Source organism: Psittacula echo (assembly GCF_963264785.1).
Source record: "Psittacula echo genome assembly, chromosome: 4".
In the NCBI taxonomy this organism is placed as follows: domain Eukaryota; kingdom Metazoa; phylum Chordata; class Aves; order Psittaciformes; family Psittacidae; genus Psittacula; species Psittacula echo.
The window spans coordinates 82,034,894-82,057,483 of record NC_137738.1 but is presented as its reverse complement, the minus strand read 5'-3'; the positions used below and the strand labels follow the sequence as shown (position 1 = coordinate 82,057,483).

General features: G+C 39.8%; 1 protein-coding gene across 1 annotated transcript in view; it reads left to right on the top strand.

Moving 5' to 3' along the window:
* The window catches only part of ZNF451 (zinc finger protein 451), a 36,364-nt gene extending 13,952 nt beyond the window's left edge, over positions 1–22,412 (top strand). The window contains exons 9-15 of the mRNA XM_080616336.1: positions 1,261–1,408; positions 1,970–3,612; positions 4,688–4,822; positions 8,795–8,925; positions 9,835–10,021; positions 19,530–19,604; positions 21,947–22,412. Of these exons, the coding sequence (XP_080472462.1) occupies positions 1,261–1,408; positions 1,970–3,612; positions 4,688–4,822; positions 8,795–8,925; positions 9,835–10,021; positions 19,530–19,604; positions 21,947–21,999 (2,372 nt within the window). The 3' untranslated portion in view covers positions 22,000–22,412. The remainder of the gene's footprint in view (positions 1–1,260; positions 1,409–1,969; positions 3,613–4,687; positions 4,823–8,794; positions 8,926–9,834; positions 10,022–19,529; positions 19,605–21,946) is intronic.
* The last annotated feature ends 178 nt before the right edge of the window (positions 22,413–22,590 follow it).

Below are 22,590 nucleotides of genomic sequence, written 5' to 3'. Positions count from 1 at the left end.
ACCCATTAACTCTTGTCCTATCACTACAGTCCCTGATGAAGACTCCCTCTCTGTCATACTTTTGGGTCCCCTTCAGATACTGGAAGGCTGCTGTGAGGTTTCCACACAGCCTTCTCTTCTCCAGGCTGAGAACCATACTTGCTAGATTCCACAGAAGATACTTGTCTGATTGTGGTCTTGGAAACAGGCTTAATGACCATCATAACTATACTGACTTCTTTCGCTTTGACATAAGCAATAGGCATTAAAGCATTTACTTTAATGTTAGGTAGACAAATCAGATACAGATGGTGTTGACTTTTTTTTCAAGAAGCTACCACATTGTACATAGTGTAGCTTTCAGGATAAGCCTACATGGCCAAAAGGATTAGTATAGTTATTTCTTATCTTCATAACTATATATTCTGCTTCTGCCCTCCCACTGGGTGTCTGCAGGAGGTGTACAGTAAATACAGGCTTTGAAGGAACCTTCCTGCAGGTCAAGTCAGTACTGCCATCTTCATGGAAGTGACAATCAGCTGCACAGTACTTTTATTCTCAAATAGATTATTAACTCTGAGTGTGCGGACTGTAGATGCCTTTAAAACTGGGTTTGTTCCAATAGAATATTTCTTATACTGCTGATACCTGGAGGTAGACAGGGAGTGTGTACTGGGAACAACAGGAAGTCCTGCACCTAAAAATTTGAGGAGAGTTAATACTGAGGATGAGAAAGACAGATGATCAGAGTATGTGGGAACTTGTTAAATGAATGCATATTTTTTTTTTCTTTTTAAACACACTATGGCTGTAAACAAAAGCATGTGTAGTAAGAGTAGACAGATGGTGATAGATAGAGGGGAAGATGGTCAATAAGAACCTTCTTGAGAGAGAGATCTGACCTGACCTTCTAGAAGGAGGAATAGGTAAATAATGTCAGTCATTAAGTATGGAAAAAGCAAGATGCAAATTCAGATATGAAATTTACAGAAGAATTTAAAAACGTAATGCAGTTTTTACTTTAAGCTTCCATTGCACAATTACTGTGATTCAGCTGACACATGGTAGCTTGCTTTCTGAACCCTGTGACAAATGGGTTTCTGTGTAATCTGCTCTAGGTGGCCCTGCTTTGGCAGGGGGTTTTGACTAAATGATCTCCAGTGGTCCTTTCCAACCCTAATGATGCTGTGATTCTGTGTTTAACTATGTCAACTGAGAGCTGAAATGCTGTGAAAGAACTCTTTAACATGTGGTTGCACTTCCTGCCATTCCGTATTATAGGTGAAATGAAGGCTGGCCTTCCTCTACCTTTCCCATCCTATGCAAAGAACCTTCTGATATCTCTGTGCAAAGAGGTCCCTTTCCAAGTGAAGTGTATATCTTGCCACCAGACACTACGCTCACATATGGAATTAACGGCTCATTTCAGGTTTGTGAGAAACAGCTGTCTTCATAATGTAAATATCCATAGATAGGTAGACATGTTCTTAGTGGTGCTAGTGGATTTCAGGGCATCTGGCACCATATGAATTTGACTTCCTGAGTAAGCCATCAAAGAACTGTCCCCTTTCCATGTCTTTTGCCTGCTTCATCCCACACGATTCACTGCAGAATGCTGATTGATGTCCGTATCCTTTTTGTTTCTTTCTGCAACTGAACAACAGAACTTGGTCTCTGTTCCACTAAATTGGCAGTTTGTAAATTGGCAGTGTTAGATTTCTAGAATGTATTGAGTCTACAATGTAAGCATCAATCTAAGTGCTAGTTTTGGAAATCAGCACCTAATTCTCTTCAAAGTGCAAAGACTAGATAGGTATTGCATGTTTTTCTTGGCAGGCTAGTAGGTGAGTTAAAGTAGAAAGAGGGCATTATTCCATTCACTAATTGCTGCAGCTACTAGGTAATATGTCAGAGTACATCTGAAAGTTTTAAAATGTTTCATTGTAGGTTATATCATAACCTCTTTACTTTGTTTTTTAACCCATTCTAGAACACACTGTTATAATTCTGGGCCTGTGGCACTCTCAAAGAGGAGCATCTCCCAAGTTGCAGAGATCTTTAAAACAGAAGGTTACTGTGAGAACTGCGATAAACTCTTTGCCAATCAGGATCAGATCACCCAGCATAAGCAAACCACTCGGCATAACATTAAAGCTGTTACTACAATGGCAGAGGCCATCTTGATGTTCTGTCATATCAATGGAAAAAATAAAAATCAGTCTAATTTGTGGCATGCTGTGGATCGGTCACGACCACTGCTGAAAAGACACTTGACTTCTGATGAATCTACTAGCGAGACGGGCTCTACTCCTTCAAAACGGAAGAGTGATTTAAAAGATGAAAATGAAGGTCATGTAGCAAAGCAAAGTCAAGGTAGTGCCCACAAAGTAAAAGCCTGGTTTTGTGAGTGCCTTCGAAAGTTTTTTACAGAAGAGTCAGTAGAAAATCACATTTTATCAGCAAATAGGATCTGTCACAAGTGTGCTGTGTGTGGAAAGCTTGCTGAAAATTCAAGCATTATCCGCCTGCATATGAGTCGATTCCATGGGGGAGCACACTTGACTAATTTTCTTCTCTGGTGTAGAGCATGCTCTGTAGATGTCAGAGAAGAGGATATTATGGGACACGTGACTGAATTTCATGGTGGACATAGTTACTATTATGAGCAAGAAGCTCCAGAAGATGAACCTATGCCATCTGCTTCTGACACAGCGTGCATTTCTGCAGATGAAAGGAAAGACATTCCTAGTCCTATAGAACTCTCCCCTGAAAAAAGCCCTATTCTGGGAAAATGGCAATGCTGCATTTGTGAGGAGATGTTTGAATCTGAAGAAAGTGTTAAACAACATTGCATGTCCTTAGAAAGCCATTCATTTCACAGATACTGCTGTGGCTTATGCAGAAATTACTTCCGTAAAGAAGTAACGCTACTGCGACACTTCCAAGAGCATCATAACCAGGAGATACAGACTAAATTCTTCTGTGGCCTTTGTGGTAATATCTTCTTTGACGCAGAAGAAGAATTTCTAATCCATTATAGGGAAATACATAGCATGGACTATACATTTGTGCCTGAGCAGGTGGAAGTATCAATAAAAAAAGAGGAGGACTTCCTCCCAGTAGAAAAAGGAGACCGTTTAACCTGTGGTTGCCGAACAACTTACATCTCCAAAAGAAACAGGAAGAACGATTATGAGAATTGTCAGAAAGCCATGCTGCAGAAAGGCAACTTATGGTTTCGATGCTGCACTTGTTCTGCAACTGCACAGAATTTTGCTGATTTGAACAGTCATCTCAACACTCACATGTTAAAGAAATGTAAAGAAGAGATGTTTGTTGTTAGATGTGCTGCATGCAACAAAAACTTTGATGATCTTCAGGGCGCACATCAGCACTATCATATGAAACACTGCTTCTTGCAGAAACCTGATGTATCAAGTCTTGCAACAGAATTTGATAATGCAGTATTCCAGTTCACAGCAAGTGGGGCTTGTGTGGACAGAAAACCTCGCCAACTAAAATTTCAGGCATCTCCACCCAAGACTTGGGAAAGACCACAGTTGTCTCCTCAGCAGGGACAAATCCAGAACGAAGAAAGTGAGAGCTCTACATGCTGTGAAGAGCCTGAGGAAGGTTTGTACATTTGGGTTTTTCTTAATATCGTCTTAAGCATGCTCTATTTCAATGTCAGTATAAGTACGTAGCATACCATTTGCCTATATCTAGCCTAGAAATCAGCTCAGAATTTAATATTTGTTATTTCTCAATTTTGAATTCTCAGTATTTGAGTTTCCAGAACTTGGACTCAACAATTCATTGCTATATGTATGAAGGCTTTAAAAAAAGGCAAAAAGTAGGCAGATATGAGGACCCTGGGACTGAAACATTTAATTTTCAAATTAGTTGGGAACATAATTTGGTGTTTAAAGGAAGAGGACAACCCAGGACTCCAAATAGAGTTCTAACTCCTAGAAATGTAGAAGTGGTCTGTAATACAGACACATTCAAGAGGAACTTGCCACCTCTGTACGTATAAATCTTTCAGCCTGGTAGTGCTTCCTGTGTGGGCAGTCCTATTATAAGAACATTGTCTCAGTTTCATTAGCTTACCAAAAAATAATTTCAGCTAAGAATTTATATTCTTAGCACATATTAGGGGTTTTTTTGCCTTAAGCATGCAAATATTTTTTTTTAAATTCATGTCACTTCTAAGAATGACATCAAGAATGCTGAAGGTGTACCTTGTGTTCAGAAATTGGAAGTGGTTTTAATTACTCATGATGTTATAATGCTTTTGATTAAAAGGTTCACATTAGTGTAGATATGCAACAAAAAGTATGTCTCTAAACATTTTATATGCATTTATACATGCAAGCAATTTAATGTCAGAGACTTACCATAGTCAGAGGTGCACAGCTGAATATTAAGTGGACTATTAAAATGTCTCAGTGCAGGTCAACAGCTTTCTGTGCCTGCCAGAAAGCTATCCAGCTCTACATCATCGAATAGCTAGATTCTACTTTCTTTTGTCTGATTTGCTTTTATTAAATGCTACTTCAGTTGATTTTAAAACCATGCAGTTACCAAACAGGATCATGTCTTGTGACTTCTAGCTTATAGAACAGTTGAATACATGAATTTGCAAAAGCATATCTTAAGTTGATGTATGTTGGTTGACCACAAAGTCATCCTTTTTATCCCACTGAAGATGATGAACTTCCTGATCTTGACTACCTGAGTACCATGACTCACATTGTGTTAGTGGATCTGGACAACTGGGGAAGCTTATTCACGCAGCTGCCAGCTAACCTGAACCAAGGGACATTTATCTGGGGCTTTCAAGGTAAAAAGTTGTTGAAGGAAATAGGAAGATGAGATTAACAAGTCTACACAGAGGAGAGATTCTATGAGAAAATGAAGAACAGGAGCAAGCAGCCACTAGGGCCCCTTTAGTTACTGTGTCACAGGCACCATCTAATAGAAATATTCTTAAGTTTTCTAACTCAGTCTTAACTTCCTCTGTTCTTACTATTTCTTGTAGCATATTGTTCCACAATTGCTGAATGGTTTAGGAGTATTTCTGTCTTCCCTGTTGAACTTACTCAGGCGGCATCATACTAGCTTTTTGTCATTATCAGGACAGCCATAATCCTCAGAGGCTGTTTTCTTTCAGACTTCCAAGTCCTTGTCATAATGTTATTTTTAGTTCCAAAAGGCATGATTTTACATTTTTTAATTCTGTTTTGTCTCTGGCTTGCTCCTTAAGGATGTCCCTGGTCATCCTACACATTAACAGGTATATCTCACATCTGGAAGATACCAGTAATGGTACTGGGTGATGGGTGGAATTCACATTGTTATGGGTTTGGAAGAAAAAATTTTGCTAAGTCTATCAATAACATCCCTCTAATTTGATACTTTTCCTTACCTGACTATTCTTGTCCACCTTATGCTTTTTCTACTGTTTTTTCTGTGCCTGCCTTCATAATTATTTCGCCTGTGGTACATTGACTACTTCAGTAAAGTCTGAGTAAAGGGATAGTTTCAAAATATATATTGCCTGAGACATAAGCATCATCTTGACAGACTCGCAGGAGTTGTCAGGTGTGTTTTATGCTTAGTAAACACTATTGCACTGCACCACTTCTTTACTTAATGTTCTTGATTATCTCTTCCTTTCAAAGATAACCAAGACCATCCTGAAAAGTGAGAGTTTTCACGCTGCAGAGGCTGGACAGAAAGGCCTGTTGATGCCTGAATCACCCCACAAACACCCCTTCCCACTTAGAAACAGGCATTCCAGTTAGCTGATGAAGGCAGAGCAAGTATGTCTGTAAATGTAAAGTGCAAGTTCTTCAATGAGCTGTGCTCCTGCACCTGTAGTCTACTGCCTCATTGTTAGGAGTTCTGGGGACCAATCCTCTGGTATTTTGTGTTAAAGTGGGTTATGCTCCTGAGTGTTGTGTTCTCAGACATTACCTGTATTGTCATTACCTAGCTTTTGGCCTATCGGTACAGTAACAGTATTCTTGTGCATGCATACAAAGCCACCGAAAAGACTGATCTTGAGGGGTTAGATTATACCAAGTAATTCTGGATTTCTGCTTCATCCTTGCTGCCTGACTGCTCTATTTATTTATATTCTGTTTTCTATATGGCTGAAAAAGCTGTTGTTTTGTTCTTCTCTCTTGTAAGGCTTTGCCCAGCTTGACTTCTGGTAAAATTTCACTTCACCTCTGCACTCCTTGACTTCTAAGCCTCTTGTGATTTGAGATTTGGGTTGGTTTTGAGTTGATTTGGTTTTTGTTTCTACAGTTACTGAATCCACTTGGCCTGGGAAAAACATTTTTTCCTTTTTCTACAAATAAGTAACTATTAGGAATCTGTCTTGAAGAAATGTCAGGCCTGTTTGACACCTGAAGTCCAAAGCTACTCTGTCTGGGTTTTATAGAGAATTATTTAGTAAAGGGTAATTTTACACAGTTATGTCAAACTTTCCCGACTTGAATTCAGACACTTGCTTTCAGTCATACTTTGTTATTCTATCTAACTTACTCAAAACTGGTTTGTCATTAACTGATCTACGTTTGTTTGTTATGACGTGGTCTTCTCTGCTGTTACTATTTTCCAAGGCTAAAATGCTCTGTTTTGATTTAGAAAAAAATTAATTGAACCCAGGAATGTCTGAACTGTGTTGTTGTCAGAAATGTCTCTTCTCTGACCTATCTGAGAAAGAGAAATAATCCATATTATGGTCTTAGTGTTACTAATCTGTTGTTAGGAACCTCTATTAATATGACAATCTTACCCTGTGTGCTAGTTAAGACTGTGCTCAGGGATATTCCAAACACAGGCATCTGCTGGCACAGCACAGCCCATGTCAGTGCCACTCCATTTCTTGCAGGAGTTGAAATTTCTTCAACAGGGTTGCCACATGTAGGCTGCCTTGTGGGAATCGCCCCTGGAGCACTTGAACTGAGAAACCAACAATGAAGAGTTAATGGTGATTAAAATGGGCCATATTCACATCAGAGAATACTTGAGCAGTTTATTAGTGTCAAGTGTATCGTTACAAAGCCTGGGTAAACTAAGGCCCCCACACACATCTGGTTTTATTGTTGTATGTGCCCTCTCATAGTAATGGTTTACAGCGCTACTTGATGCATGCTATTCTTGTTTTTAGGCTGTGACAATACAGTGACATCCCTGTCTTTTTCTGATCCCACCACCTCCCCCCCCCCCCGGCATTTCACAAACAACATTTCTGATTGTATTTTTGTATGATTCATTTGCATTATTTCTGTTATTCCTATTGCTAACACAGGCTTAGCTTTGCTTTGAGTTCCTCCATTGTATTCCTCAGGCTCTGTATTGTTTCTGTTCTCAGATATCATGTCCCTCAACCATTTGTGGTACAGTCTGACAGTTCTGTCACTGTTTTCAGCTGTCCTGGTCAAATGTCTGTGTTGTACATGTATGCTGCCAAAAGCTAGGGCTGCTAATTACAAGTCTCCCAAATAGCAGTGGCAAAGGCTGTCACAACAGATGAGAATGACTTGTAAAAAGCATTTTTCTCATGGAGGGATACCCCTAAATTATTACTGTATAGTCTGTAACTAAATCTTTGAGCTTTGAGATTTTTGTTACCCTCTTATAGCCATTAACCTGAAAAGGTGGGGGAACAAGAGAAATCTAATGAAGATTGCTTCTACATCTTTGTCAGACTGGCAGTGGGCATGTTGGGAAGCACAGTGTTCTGCAGCCCCTTGAGCCTTAGTTCCACAGGTGCTCACATGAAGTGTGATCAATGACTGCTTTCACCTTCCATTCAAAATTCTTTCTCGCATCCAGCCATTCTATCATCTGGCAGATACAGAAACGTTTTTTCCTCCTCACTGCAGACCTATTATTTCTTAGCAATTGGGAATGTTATGAAATTCTTACTCACTCTCTTCAAATTGTCCTTCCATTTGTTTGTCTCCTGTTTTCCCCTCTTTTCTTGAGAGACTTGCTGCTCCTTTCCTTTCCCTTGCAACCTGTTACAGCCTGGTATTTTATCTGTAGCAGGCCTTTTACTTGGCTCATCTCTGTTACCCAACTGTTTTCTCAGCCAGTAATTACATGTTTTCAGATGCCATTGAGAAAATTGCCACACTTATTTTTTTCCCCAGTTGTAGCTTCATTTTGCTTATTTCTGACTGCACCAAGTGTTTGTCAGGACTCTAGCATTTGTTTCAGCTATTGCTCCAGTTCTTGGATTCTTAAACAGTTCTGACATGTGATGTGTCAAGCAGTTCAGTCTGTTGAAAAGAATCTTGGGCATTACACTAGTACAGGATTCCCTTAGAGAAACATTTCTGTTACTTGTACTGAGTTACCAGAGCTGCTCTGCTTCTGCATGTTAACCGTAACTGTGCTTGTAACTGCGGAAAAAAGTGCATCCTGTGTCTAAAAGCACATAATGTCTAGAAGATAAATTTTTGGGGGGATTAGAAATAAAATTCATACAACATTGAATGAGAGGCTTTGTGTAGGATCAGGCTAGCTACCTTTTCCTTCTTTGCTTTCTAACCCAAGAATAAGGGCTCTTTGGGGATTTTGGTTATGTGTTTATCTTTCACATTGGTGAAAATACTGATTTCAAAGCAAGACTTATCTTTGCTTTTGACTTGCATTCTTGATTGATGGGGCATTTCTGTTTGGTTTTTTTGTGGGGAGGGGGTGTTGGGGTTCTTTTGTTTGGTTGGGTTTTGTTTTGTGGTTTGGGGTGTTTGTGGGTTGGTTTGATTTTTATTTATTTTTCTTCACTGTTTAGGAGGCTACGGCAATTGGAAACCTCCAGTGCATTGCAAAGTTTACAATTACCTTAAGAGGATTGGGTGTTTCTTCCTTCATCCACGTTGCGGTACCAGAAAGGAAGCAGCAGACTTTGCTATCTGTGTCCATGTAAGTTAGTGCGTGCTTGCTTTATTATTGTACTTCTATACCCAGAGAAGAGTGGCAAGTGATATGCATTATTGATGTTAAGTACTAATTACTAGATGACTGCATGGGACTCCTATGTCTGCTACAAAGAATGATAAACCTGTCACTGAATTGAGTGAAGACAGCCTGTTGAGAAATTATTTACATATTGTTTTCTTTCCCTAGGAATAAAACTTACCCAAGTAGGACATCGGTTTGTTGTGGAGGGGAAGGAGGCTGGTTAGGGAATGAAGAATAAAACCCCCCCACAAATCTTATAGTTTCAGAGAAATGTACCTCCTGCCTCTCTCTTCAAGTAGCCCAAATCTAGAGCCATTTTTCAGATGGAGTTGGATGGGTGCCAGTTTCAAAGACTTGGCTGGGCTAACAAAAAGCACTGCCTGTGTTCAGTAGACCTAAGGCTTTGACCGGGTTGGGAGTGGTGCAGGTGAAGGACAGGAATCTGGGATGCCATGGAGTTCTTAATATAGTGAATATCAGTTAGATAAAACTACTTGAGAATGTAACTATATGTTTTGCAACAGTTTTGTATGTTATGTTACACTTTTTGCATAATTCTTAAAATGTACTGCACTGGTGATTTATGTGGAGCTGGTTCTGAAATGCTGCTCTCTAGGAATTTGTTCCATATTCCATCTGTACTGTTCTGGTAGACATTTCCTATATCTATTGTCATATGTATAGAATAAATGCAGCGTCAAGCTATTGAAATAATGCCTTTCACAGTGGTATAATGTGCATTGGACCATAAAAGCGGAGGTAAGTTGCTGTAGAAAGCTTTCCTATGAAGATGTCTTACAAAAAGGTCGTCAAACCCCACAAGACAAAAACATGATCTCAGTTCAAGGATTGTCATTTATTTCTATGTAGGCTGGTCGTCTGGATGAGCACTTGCCCAAGCAAATTCCTTTCACTATTCTTTCTGGAGACAAAAGCTTCCTGGAACTGGAAACTCAATTTAAGATGACTCAGCGGCCAGCTCGCATCCTCAATCCCCACCATATTGAAGGAGACAAGATGTGTGCCTTGCTAAACAGCATTTCTGATACCACAAAAGGTAGAAAGTAAACATTAAACACAGTCTTTCCAGTTGGTAGTTCTTTCCAATAAAAGACTTGAACGCTTTGTGTTGTAACACAAGCTGTTGCTTTGATTCTTGTATTGTACTTGTATTTCAATTAAGTATAGATCAGAAAAACAATTTTCTTGGGGCAAGCTTTGAAACCAGACTTAATTAAGCATTTTTGTTCAACATAATGACTGTCCTTGCTTTATTCTTTATTATAGCAGGACACAAACTGTTGTTTCAGACTGAAAACTCCTTTCTACTTAAACAGAAGCTGTTTAGTGCACTCTTGTGTGCATATTTGTCAATTTGTACTCAGATCTGCTTTGCTTGGTTTGTTCTGGGTCTGAAACAAATGTGACCCTGCTAAAAAGCATTGCTATTTCCCAAAATATCTTTGCCTGTTTTAACTCTGATTGTCCTCTTGGCTACTTGCAGTCACTTGATCAGTGTCTTCACTGGCACATGGCTCATGAGTCCATTTGGAGATAAAACATCAATGAAGACATTTACATTTTCTGGAATGCCACATTCTAATTAATGGCATGCTACAATGATCACGCTGGTTTTACATAGGATAATCAAAGAGGTTTGAGCTAGCTCATTTTCATGCAAAGGATACTAGAGCTGAGATGAGTTTTAATAATTCTCAGTGTTTTAAAACACCTTAAAGTAAAGGTTTCCTAGAAGACAACCTGGCATTTCTCTGTAGCACACTGCTTTTCCTGGTTTCTTGTGGTTTTGGGAGCTTGTAGATTGAGTGCATGTTACAGAAGGTTGAATTAGCCCTAAGCTGCGTTCACAAAAATACACTGTTAGTCTTGATGCAGATATATGACAGCTATCATATGTTGCTGCTGTCCTACCAGGAAGACTGGAGTGGAGTGCTAGCGCTGAATGGTGAATTGACATCAACCAATTAAAGGGAAAAAGATAGAATACTTAAATGGTTTCCTGAGGGGAAAAAAAAAAAAAAGAAAAGATCTGTAGGAGGCTGGAATTGATTTATCTGCTTCTGATACAGAAAAGGTGCTGATAGTGTTTTCTGGCCCCCCTAATCATTTGCTGGTCTAGATTTTTCAGTTGCATTATGGGGATGTGATTCCCAGCCAGAAGCAGCCATACCAGTAAAATTTCTTGGCATAGTGAATTACAGAACTGTAACTTCCACTAGTGCAGTTCATTTTGCGCAAGGGGGAAGATGGCTTTGCTCTGCAGTTATCTATAAAGCTACACATAGAATTATTGCATTCCCACTATGAATGTTTTCTTTGTAGAGCATATTGAAATTCCTAGATTGATAGATCTCTTTGAATGTAATTATAGCTGTAATTGTATATTAATGTGGGAGGCTGGTTTTGCTTCAGGACCTTTGCATATTTTTGAAAGGAAGAGTTGAAAGAGAGATGTAACTTGCAAGCAGTCAATTTAAGTCAATTTAGCTGCAAGTCAGTTTAGCTGTATGGGTTTCCTTTTTTGTACAGTTTGTTGTGTGATTTGACAATACCAGATGGTGAGGAGGGGGGGGTGACTCTTTTGCTATGCAAGGGTACTCCAGCTCCCTACATGGGTAGTTCGCCAGTATAGCTTTATTTGCCAGGGTACACTGGCTCAGAGGTGATGACTTTGGTCTGTTTTCTATACTGAAAAAAAAAAAAAACTGTTTTATACTCCAGTAATTATTTTTATATTGGTTTTGCTTTCAGAAGATTCCTAATTTAACCCATCTTTCGATGTCCTTTACTATGTTAATATTTAATTTACTGTTAGGGTGATGGGCACTACTGGGAGGCCCCAGAACTTAAGTTGCTGTTGCGCATCCCACTTAAATTATGCATGGAGTTGCTATTAAAAATAATACTTTGAGTTTGAAAGTGATGGAATTGTGCATGAGTCCCTTGGCTGTTGGCATTCCCTGGCAAACTGTAAGGAACAGAACTGTCTTGAGCCATCCTTGTTCCCCTTCTCCAGTCAGTGTCAATAGGGGGAGACCCAACAGTGAGAGCTGCCTTCGTCTTCTTCCTGTATTAAACCAGGATGTTAGAAAATTCAGTTTTGCTAATAGGCCTATGGTTGCTGTGTAGTGGGATGATGTTACCAAAAGCCTGTGAAGTTTTCAAGAGATAAAGCTACCACATAAGACACACTTCACTGAGTTGTTCAGCAGCACCAGCAAGCATTTGCAAGTCTTGGTGTGGCAAGACCAGTATTGGAGGTCTGAGATGGAAAGTGCAGTGTATCACAGGCTGGTTTAGCCTGTTGTCCTGTTACAGAAATGCAGCTGAATATGAGGAAATATAAATAAGACTTGCTTGCTTTGTGACTTTCTCAAGCCTATGGCTATTATTCTGGGAGAAGAAATAAGTGAGAAACAGTTACAACAGAGAATTGTGTTGAAAAATGTAAGACAGTTGTTGGTATTGGATGAGCTGCAAAATGGAAAAGCTATTTCCCTGAATCGCCTTCACCGAGCTGCCATTAGCTTGTGAGCAGCTGGGTTGTGTTTGGATTGTGGCACTATCTGACACGTGCACCTTGTTTTACTGTGTCAGCAGAACTGTGGGAAGAGTGGTGCATGCATTCATTTTAGAACACATAGATAAAGATCCTGCATATGCTGCAATAGGTTATCAACTGTACGTTACCTTAGGAGACCATTGGCTGTAGTGGATGCATGAATTTCTTTTGAGGTGTGAGAAGAGTAGGCAAGATATTTATTCTTATTTGCTCTCTTCTGCTGCTAAACCTGAGTTCTTAAATGCAGGGGGTTTTATGTTGAAAGCACAACACGTGATGGGAGATACATGCATGTTGATCAAGTGGCTTGAGAAGGGTAGAGGGTTTTCAATGTGTCCTTTTGTAATTCCTTTGCAAAGAAGAGTTTGTAGCATGCAGAAAAACACCATTATTCCCTTATGTCTTTGCACTTGATATCTAGTCATGACAGTACTGCTACAGCTTATACTTTCAATGAGTGCTGGATGATGTTGAGGGCAAAGCTGATGGTAAGTTATGGGGCATCAGACTGATCCTGACACAGACAGGAATGCCACAACTTCTTGATTCACGGGAGTGATTTTTGTGTAAGTTGGTGGTTTTAGCTTAACTGTATTTCTCACAGTCATATTCAAATGACATCCTTTAATGGCTGAGCTCTTAAGTAAAACAGACTTTTTTAATAATAAGAGGACCAAATTTTTTTTAATATTTCTTTTCCTTTCTTTTAGAGCCAGGTTGTCTCATGAGACTGACAAAATCAGTGGTGTAGTGCTGTACTATGTTGTCTGGCAAACAACCAACTACACCTCTTTCACTGTCCTATGAAGTTTGTTTCCACTGTGCTCAAGTGGAGTTGTCAGCCTGCATCTTCAATCTGCTACTATTGCCTGAAGTGTTTAAATACTACTGAATGCAGCGTCTATTAGAGTTTATATTTGAAAGAGCAGTATTTTAGTTCATCTCAATGAATGCTGCTAAGCTTCCCAGCTCCCACTGTCCCCAAAAGCTTTTGGTTTACATACAACCAACAAAAGAATTTAAGAGAAGTTCAAGGATTAATTTACAGAAGACACTGAGAATAATTGCTAGTCTTCTCAGTGGTCAAGATTTTGTGGGTGTTGAGGTCCAATATAAATACCACATCTGACCATATGGTGACCACAGCCTATTGCAGTAGGGAGAGATAGGAAAGTCACCTCTGAGTTGTAACCTTGTGTTTACTACAGCAGGAAGCTGTTACTGGCTTTGGTATGTCAGTGGCATTTCTTGTGTGCATCTTTGAACATATGTGTATGCCCTAGGGAGAAAACAGTGTATTAAGAACTAAGATAATGAGTCTGAACAAGAATTGTAGTCAAGTGGATGAACTTGAAAGACCTCCACCCAGATCACACAAAAAAATCTTCAAGGTTTAGTTTAATTTGGATGTGAATTTGAGAGGTGTCTAAGATGATGGTTAAATGAAAGTCTGAATGACCATCACGGTATTTGTGGTATTGGCTTGGATGAACAGAGGAGTGAGCATCTGTAGGGAGAGATGCGTACAGTGGAGCTTTAGTTTGCCTGGAGGAAGAGAGGTCTTGTGTATTTGTGACCACTCAGCAGGGAGTAGCTGTACTTGCATTTACAGATGATGTTACCTAAATGAAGAAACTTGAGATTAGAGCACTAAGTATTGGGGAGAAGTGCGTAAGAAGGGTCCTGCTGGGACTGTTGAAGAAGGAATAAAGGAAAGGATTCTGGAAGCCACAAACAGTATTTTAAAGGCAGTATGATCACACGTACTGAATGTGATTGCTACTGGAGATAAGGATGCAGTACTGATCTTGAGGTTTTGGCTAAGTAGTTACTAGGATCCTGAATGAGGTAACTTTAATGGTGTCCTTAAGGTAAAGTAGAACTAAAACTTCAGGAATCAGCTCTAAAAGGAAACGATCCAGTGGTTTGAGAGACAGCGAGTTAAGTGTGATATTAACATACATCAGGATGGGAAGGAGGCTGCTGAGATTGAGAGTTACTGAAAAGGAGAGTTGGAGGAGAGAGAAGTGATGGTGTGAGACTGCACACTGAAGTATGTAGTCAGGTCTTAAGAACTTGCGTGGCAGGGAAGAGGACTAAGGCTGGGGAAGGGAAATCCAGTCTAGTGAGAGAGAGGAACTGGTAAACCTGATGGAAATTAAGGGGATGGTGGTGACCTGGGAGGCCGCAAGAACAGTCTCAGATATAGGTGGGGAATTACACTGAGCCATTTGGGCAGCTATTCAAGCTGTGGCGCTTTGATGTCAGGACAGCGGGTGGCGCTTGCATGCTGTGCAAGTTTACCAGCCTCTTGCCAGAGTGGGTTTCTATGAGAGACTCATGAAAAGTCAAAAAATCACTATATATATATATATGTATGTATGTATGTACTCTATGTTCATCCTGAATTTGCTTTCCTATTTTCTTTTTATGTTCCTCCAGCAAGAATTTGGCAATATGTGAGGACAATAGTGAGCAGGAGGATTTCTTCGAGAGAATATGTACAGTCAGAGTTTCTTAGCTGTTGTTTACTTAACAAAATGTGCTAGGGACGAGGCCATATCTTAAGATTTCTTGGCGGAGAAACTTGGCAATTGCTTTTTCTCTGACCCTAGAGGAGTTGGGAGCTACAGAATGTGCTGAGCATTTTAACAAGAGAGACAGGAAATGCCCAATTTCTCCAAATTAAACATTCTTACTTAGTCTTCATCATCAGAAGATGCCAGCAGTACCAGCAGTATATGCTGATGAAGTGTGGGCTGGATAAGGAAGCTGTGAGGTGGATTGAACACTTGCTGAATGGCCAGAACATGGTGGTCAGTGGCATGAAGCCCAGTTGGAGGCCAGTAACCAGCTGTGTACCCCAGGGGTCATTACTGGGTCTGGTGCTGTTTAATGTCTTCACTGATGGCCTAGATGGTGGGGCAGTGTGTACCCTCAGCAGATTTGCTGAGGACGCAAGCCTGAGTGGCAGCTGATATACCAAAGGATTGTGCTGCCATCCAAAAGAACCTTGACAGGGGAGAAATGGGACGACAGGAACCTCATGAAGTTCAACACGGAGAAGTGTGGAGTCCTGCACCCAGAAAGGAACAACCCCAGGCACCGATGTCAACCAGCTGGAAAACAGCTTTGCAGAAAAGGACGTAGGGGTCCTACTGGACACCAAGTTGACCAGGAGCCGACAATGTGCTCTCTTGGCTGAAAGTTTAAGTACCTTGGGCTGCACTAGGAGGACTGCTGCCAGCAGGTGGAGGGGTTTGGTCTTTTCCCTCCTCTCAGCACAGGTATGGCCACAATTGACAAGTTCTGAGCTCCCCAGTACAGAGTCTGTTTGACAGTATTAAAAAACAGTCCGGACATACTCCCAGGCAGCTGGCTGTAGGTGACCCTGCTTGAGCAGGGGGCTGGACAAGAGACTTCCAGAGGTCACTGCCAACCTCACCATTCTGTGGCACTTGCATAGAGTATGTTCTTAACTGTTATCTGTGATCTCCTTGAGAGCAGAGTTCAGTTGCAGAGTACAGACACACTGAGTAACACTAGATCAAGCACTATGACCTGTCCCATGTGGAAAAGCAGCCTGGTTTCAAGTCTTCTGACTTGAAAATGCATCTGTTCCATCAGTTGGCCTTTCCTTCTCTTAGGATGACAAGTGCTGAGTTCCACACTAATAGTTCTTGCAGTCTGGCCCCTAAAGAGAGCTGATTCCTTATTTGTTGGAACATTTCTGCCTAGGAATTTTGCCTGCAGACAGTTTTTCTTCTGACTGTTACAGTCTTATTCCTGATTCCCATACAGCCATATCAGAACATCTTGAAATTCTCACCTTTACTGCTTTTGTGCCTTTAGTCTTTGCTTTGTGTAGGTTTGGGGAGTAGGGAGATGAGACGGGGGGGGGAAACACTGAGGACAAGCATAACCATGCTTTTGGCTTTGGGTAAAGAAAGTCTCAGTGTAATTTAGGATACTGACAAGCCTTAGTGTGAAAAGCTCCTAAATAAGATTTAGCTCTTTCTTAGCCACTCAGATTTCAGAGAATTCAGCGACTGCCTTCATGGGAAGTTGAATGTGCATTAGTATAATTAGTAGAGGGGAGAGAAGTCTTGCAAATAATGACCAGCAAAGGCAGAGTGCAGCTCATGAGACTTTTAACATGCTTCATAAACACATTTGACTTCAAGCTGATTTTTTTTCCCCCTCTCAAACTAACAGAAAATCATCAGTATTAATTGTATTCAAGTTTCATAGTTTCTGGCAGTGGAATGGTGGTGTCTTCAGCTATGCTTTAAGCAAACCTGCTCTCTGTGATGTTATAACTCTCAGGCAGTATTTAGTTACTGCATATCAGGTGCAGTGATAAATCACAAACCAAGCCAGGCAGCTTGGTTTTGAAATGTTTAAATGTTTTGCATACCAGTTTGCATATATGTCTGTTCCAATATGAATCTGTACCCCATGTTATTACAGGGGTGTAATTAAGGTGGTGTGACTAGCAAAACATTTTGGTAAGATGAGGCCTGCATTAATACATGCGATGAATCCTAAACTTTCTTAATGAACTTGGATAATAATTCTATCTACAAACCCTGTTTCAGCATTCATGATTGTCGTAATTGACAGTAAAGTCAGCTTAGCTGCTGATCTGCTGCATTCTGAAAAATGAGCTTCAAGTTAGCCTGTTGCCTGTGTTGGGGAAGCCAGGAGTGAGGAAATGCCATCTCCTAACAGTGTGTCAGTGGGTTGCCATCATGGCTGCTTCTGTGGTGAATGTTCACTGACTCTATAACCAGTTCCAGGAATGCTGACTTCCTTAGTTCATATCTGACAGAAACTCCTGGATTTCTGACTGTTCCTATCCTTTGCTGTTTAACCGTCTATGCAAGATGCCAACCAGAAGAATATTGCCTTCTGTCAAGTTGCCTTAAAAAACAAACCTTCAGAACTGTTGGAACAAGTCCAGAGGAGGGCCACGAGGATGATCAGGGGACTGGAGCACCTTCTGTATGGAGACAGGCTAAGAAAGTTGGGGCTGTTCAGCCTGGAGGAGAGAAGGCTGCGTGGAGACCTCATAGCAGCCTTCCAGTATCTGAAGGGGGCCTACAAGGATGCTGGGGAGGGACTCTTCATCAGGGACTGTAGTGACAGGACAAGGGGTAACAGGTTCAAACTTAAACAGGGGAAGTTTAGATTGGATATAAGGAAGAAATTCTTTACTGAGAGGGTGGTGAGGCACTGGAATGGGTTGCCCAGGGAGGTTGTGAATGCTCCATCCTTGGTGGTGTTCAAGGCCAGGTTGGATGAGGCTTTGGGTGGCATGGTTTAGTGTGGGGTGTCCCTGCCCATGGCAGGGGGGTTGGAACTAGATGATCTCAAGGTCCTTTCCAACCCTAACTATTCTATGATTCTATGATTTTCATTTGAAAAGGTAGCAAACCAGAGACTGTTTTGTATGATTCCTTACTGCGCCCTGCTCGCAAGAACCTTAATTCTTCCGTTATGCTTCTGCCAAGGAATGAGTTAAAGAGAGATTGCCTCAGCTGTTATACCTCTAAACAGGTACAAAACTTTTTAGAGCAGTATGGGATGTCTTCCAGGATGGAAGATTAAAAGGAGGGTTAATAATGTATAAGGTAGTTGTGTAAAGCCTTTTCTTTGCACTTTCCCTCCTTTTCAAAAGTGATTGTAATGACCTTTTTTTGGCGTTGTGTGGATTTTTCTTTCTTTTGCTTTGGAAGATGGTGTAAGAAATAGTATCTCTTGTGCCAACAGATAGTAGGCAGCTGCATAAAGAATTCACAGCTGATCTTCCACGTGACTGGAGAAAGACCATTTTAACTGCAGTGTATATCTACCTGTTTCTGACATCCTTGTGTGCTCCTGATCTCTATTTGATACATGCTGTTGGAGTTTGTATTCCTGGAATTGGGAAAGTCAGCAACGTTGCTGTTCTAAGAAGATACATTTGTCAGAGATTTTAAAACAAGTTTTAGCAAGTGTACCTGTCACTTTGAGTATCTAACTTGGGTCATTTAAAATGCACAAGTCACACAGTAAATTAGATGTCCATATTGAAATGTTCTTTGCTTTGTTCTAAATTTAGTCAGAAGCACGCTGGTGTACTAATAAATGTGATGACTTTAAGGAAAGCGCTTCTGGTGATATGACTGTAGGAGACCTAGTTGATTGCGAATACTGGAAGACCTCATTACAGAGACCATCTCCCAAAATAGCAATAGCCTGTAGCAGGAGAATGAATATATGATGTGACTCATTGACTTGTTTTTATTTTTTAACCTGTAGTTTACTGAGACTGTTTAAAGTAAACAAAAAAAACACCTTAGGTACACCAATCCCTACTAGACACTTCCGAATAGAGTTGTCATTCTGGAGCCTTATGAAGAGCATTAAGAAAGGGAAAGGTGGTGGAGTTTTGCTTGTGCTTAGCTATGATGAGTTAGCAGATTAAACTAAATGTATTGACTTTTTTCTTCTGTGAGACTTGAACAACATCTGCTGAATTACACTACTCAGTTGAGTCGCAACAACAAAATACAGCTAAGATCATGTGTAGGCAGAGACACCTATAGCACTTCTTCCCATAATTAAATCCTTGATACACTTCGTAGAAAGTAATGTCTTTTTTTAACTATTACAAAAAAGCAAATGCAGCAGACAGTAACAATAGCTCATACACCTATTATTTTTTGTATATTATTTTAAAGTGGTAACAATTGTAGCAGTTTGCGTCTAGATTTTAGGTAGAAAAAGAAGGTAGCTGAAAAACTCTCTCTTGAGTTACTGTCTTAAACTACCACTGTAATGTGTTTTTATCTTGATTTTCAGACCACGACAAGTGTATTTCTTCAAATGCAGCCTACAGTGTTGTTACAGTAAGAGAAGTGCAAGAGTGGACTGTTACTTTTTTTTATTATTATTATTAGAAGCAATGTGTAACTTATGCTTCATTTGTGCACTTAAGGTTCAGATAGCGAAGAGGATGAAGATCTCAAACTAACAATGAAGAGGAGCTTAGAAGAAGCAAATGAACAGGCAGGTCTGTTAATTTTTACTTTTCTGTGTTCAGGGGTGCTGTTAGTTATGGAAGATACAGAAACTAAGAATACAGTCAGTTTTATGGCAGGGGACCCCTTAGGAATAATCTGTAAAATATGCTGAGAAATCCTGAGCAGTCAAGAACACTGAGTTATAAATATAAAAAATAATAATTTCCTAACCTCAGAAGTAGGCCACAGACTCAAAATTGATCTTATTGGTGCACCACAGGGTATTGTTCAATTAAAGACTTGTCTGAGCTCACTTTGTACCAGTTTAATGTGACTTGACTCAGAATAGAACCACTGACTAAATAGCTCAACTTCTGAATAAGTAGTTCAGAATTAGGTATCTCAACGAAGCACTCTGGTCTCCTAAAGAGCTGTAGATTTATCCACAAGTTTGAATCAGCAGCACAGCTGTCTGCTCACATCGTATCTTGCCTTATTTGAAATTGTTTCCATCCTTTTGCTGTTGTGCTTACTGGTGGTTCATACAACATAGCCATTAATTTTTGGTTACAGGCTACAGTGCACTTTGAAAATAATCTATTGTTCAGAGGCTTGACTCTGCTCTTCCACCTGATGGAAATATAATTATCTAAAGAAAAAAAAGCGATAAAGAATTCATACAGGGTCAAGGTAAAACTGATATCTGAATCTTACATTCCCAGAATATATTCAGTTACACGTTTACTAGCTGTTATTAAAACATACTCATCTACAGTACTGAAAGTCTGCTGTGTTCGGGTACCCCTAGCACAGGGTATTGGCATCAGGTAGAGCTTTGGCATTTGGTGCACACAGGACATCCCAGTTCTGATGCAGTGCTGAAGGCATTTGACCTTATGAAGCAGCCTGGCTTCAGCTGTGTTCACTGCGTGGTTAGTGGCAGTTCTATTCCAGGGTAAGAGGAAATGAGGCGGCAAAATCAACCCCAGAAAGGGGTAAGCAGGAAAAAGCACTACCAACTTCTGGAGGAGGAGAAAGCAAAAAGCAAGTATACGAGGTGGAAAAAGGCCCTTCAGCAGCTCTAGGGAGTAGAGGACAATGTGGGTATTGCTGTGGAGGTAACTGCATGCCATTAGCAGCAGAGTCACAGTTTGAACCTTATGCTTGATTCTTGCACATGCTCAGTGGCTGACAAAATATTTTAATCGAGCAGTTGTCTGCAGGTGCCTTTCTGCTTTGTTTTGGTTTCAAAATTTCTTTTTTGCTTCTGTGACCATGTAATACTTCCCTTTCAGAAACCAGTATCCCTTTTTGTCAGTAGTACTAGATTTACGCTGAAGTCCAGGTGAATAAATATGGGTCTGCTGCCATGACAGAGCATTCATTGGTACTCTTTGTTCCAAATCTAGGTCTTGGATAAAACAGCCCAGCAATAATTAAAGCTTTAATATCTGTTATGTTAATATATATAATTACTGTTTCTTCTGTTGTAAAGACAGCTTTTCTCATGGGATGTGCCTGTATCCTCCTAAAGCAGATAATTCAAGAATGACACTGTCTGAAAGCTGCCTTAATTTATACCATTTATAAATTTATACCATTTATATGTATATATATACATTATAATATAATGTATATATATATTTATAAATTTATACCATTTTTTTATATATATATATGTCCATTTATACCATTGGTATTAATATTTACTGTACATATAAGCCTTAGGATATTTAAATCGCAAACACCAAACAATTTAATGTCCAAAACAACCAAAATGTAATGCAGAAACCAAGTGTCTTTTTTAATATTATGAAAGGTATTTAAGAGAGGTTAACCTAAGTCAGATGAGTGCAGTGCACACACACACACACACACACCCCATTAAAAATGTTACAGCCCTGATCTAGACTATTCCACTGCTTATATCTGGCCTTCCTAGCAAGAGTGACAACAGTGGTGCCAACTTAGAGTGTGGATACAGGAATATCTATTGATAAGGAGCTGGAATGAAAATACTGAAACCTCTGCTTGTTTGGTGTTTTTGTTTTAATACTTTATTTGTCTTGGTGGGTACATATGGGTTCTAATCTTGGTATTATTTTGATCAGTAAATATGTAGTTGCATTATACTCTTAAATTAATCATTGGGCTGCCCCTAATTAATACAGTGGAAGGTTGTAGAGGTTGTTCCTGTATTTTCAAGTGTTTAAAAGATTGCATAAGACAGGAGGAGGGAAAATACTTTCATTCTGTTTGTTTTTTTGCAGTCTCCTGACATGGCCACACAAGTTGGCAACTGTTGCTTTATGTAGTAATATTAATGTAGTTGTGTTTATAACTATTTGTCGACCATAGTTTGAGATTATATTTGGGTTTTGTATTTACACAGAGCAAGATGCAGAATTGGAAGAAGCTATCAGGAGGAGCCTTGAGGAAATGTAAATGAAGATACTTCAGTGCACTAACACGATGTCATCAGAGCTGCTTACCGAAATGGAAGCATGTTCATCTATTTACAAAGGTTCAGAAATACCATTTCAGAACACATCTGTATCTTGCATTGTTACATTTATAATCTGGTGTCCCCTGTCATGCTGATGAACAGCTGGAGTTTATGGATATCTGCTGCAATATACTGTGTATGATAAAAATAATTTTTTAAGTTTTTGCATATTCTGTTTCTAATGGGAGATAACTGTCTCTCCAGTCAAGCAGTATAAGTTGTTGCCTAATTAGTAGGCTGGTCTTACTAGGTATTTTGGGGTATTTCATTGTTCTTTTTTGTTTAAATTGGTTCTTGTATCTAATGTTTCTGTCACAAAATGTCATTGTCTTTACATTTTCACGTGGTCTTTGCAATGGATAAAAATAGTAAACTCCAATTATCTCAGATTTGCCTAGCTGATCTTGTTATAAAGAGAAGCTTAGATCCCAGGTTTATAAATTGAACACATGGCCTAACTCTTGCCTGTGGCCAGTCTCACCTCGTGGACCATAATTTTGCCTATGTCCTGTTTGTTATAAATGTCAGAT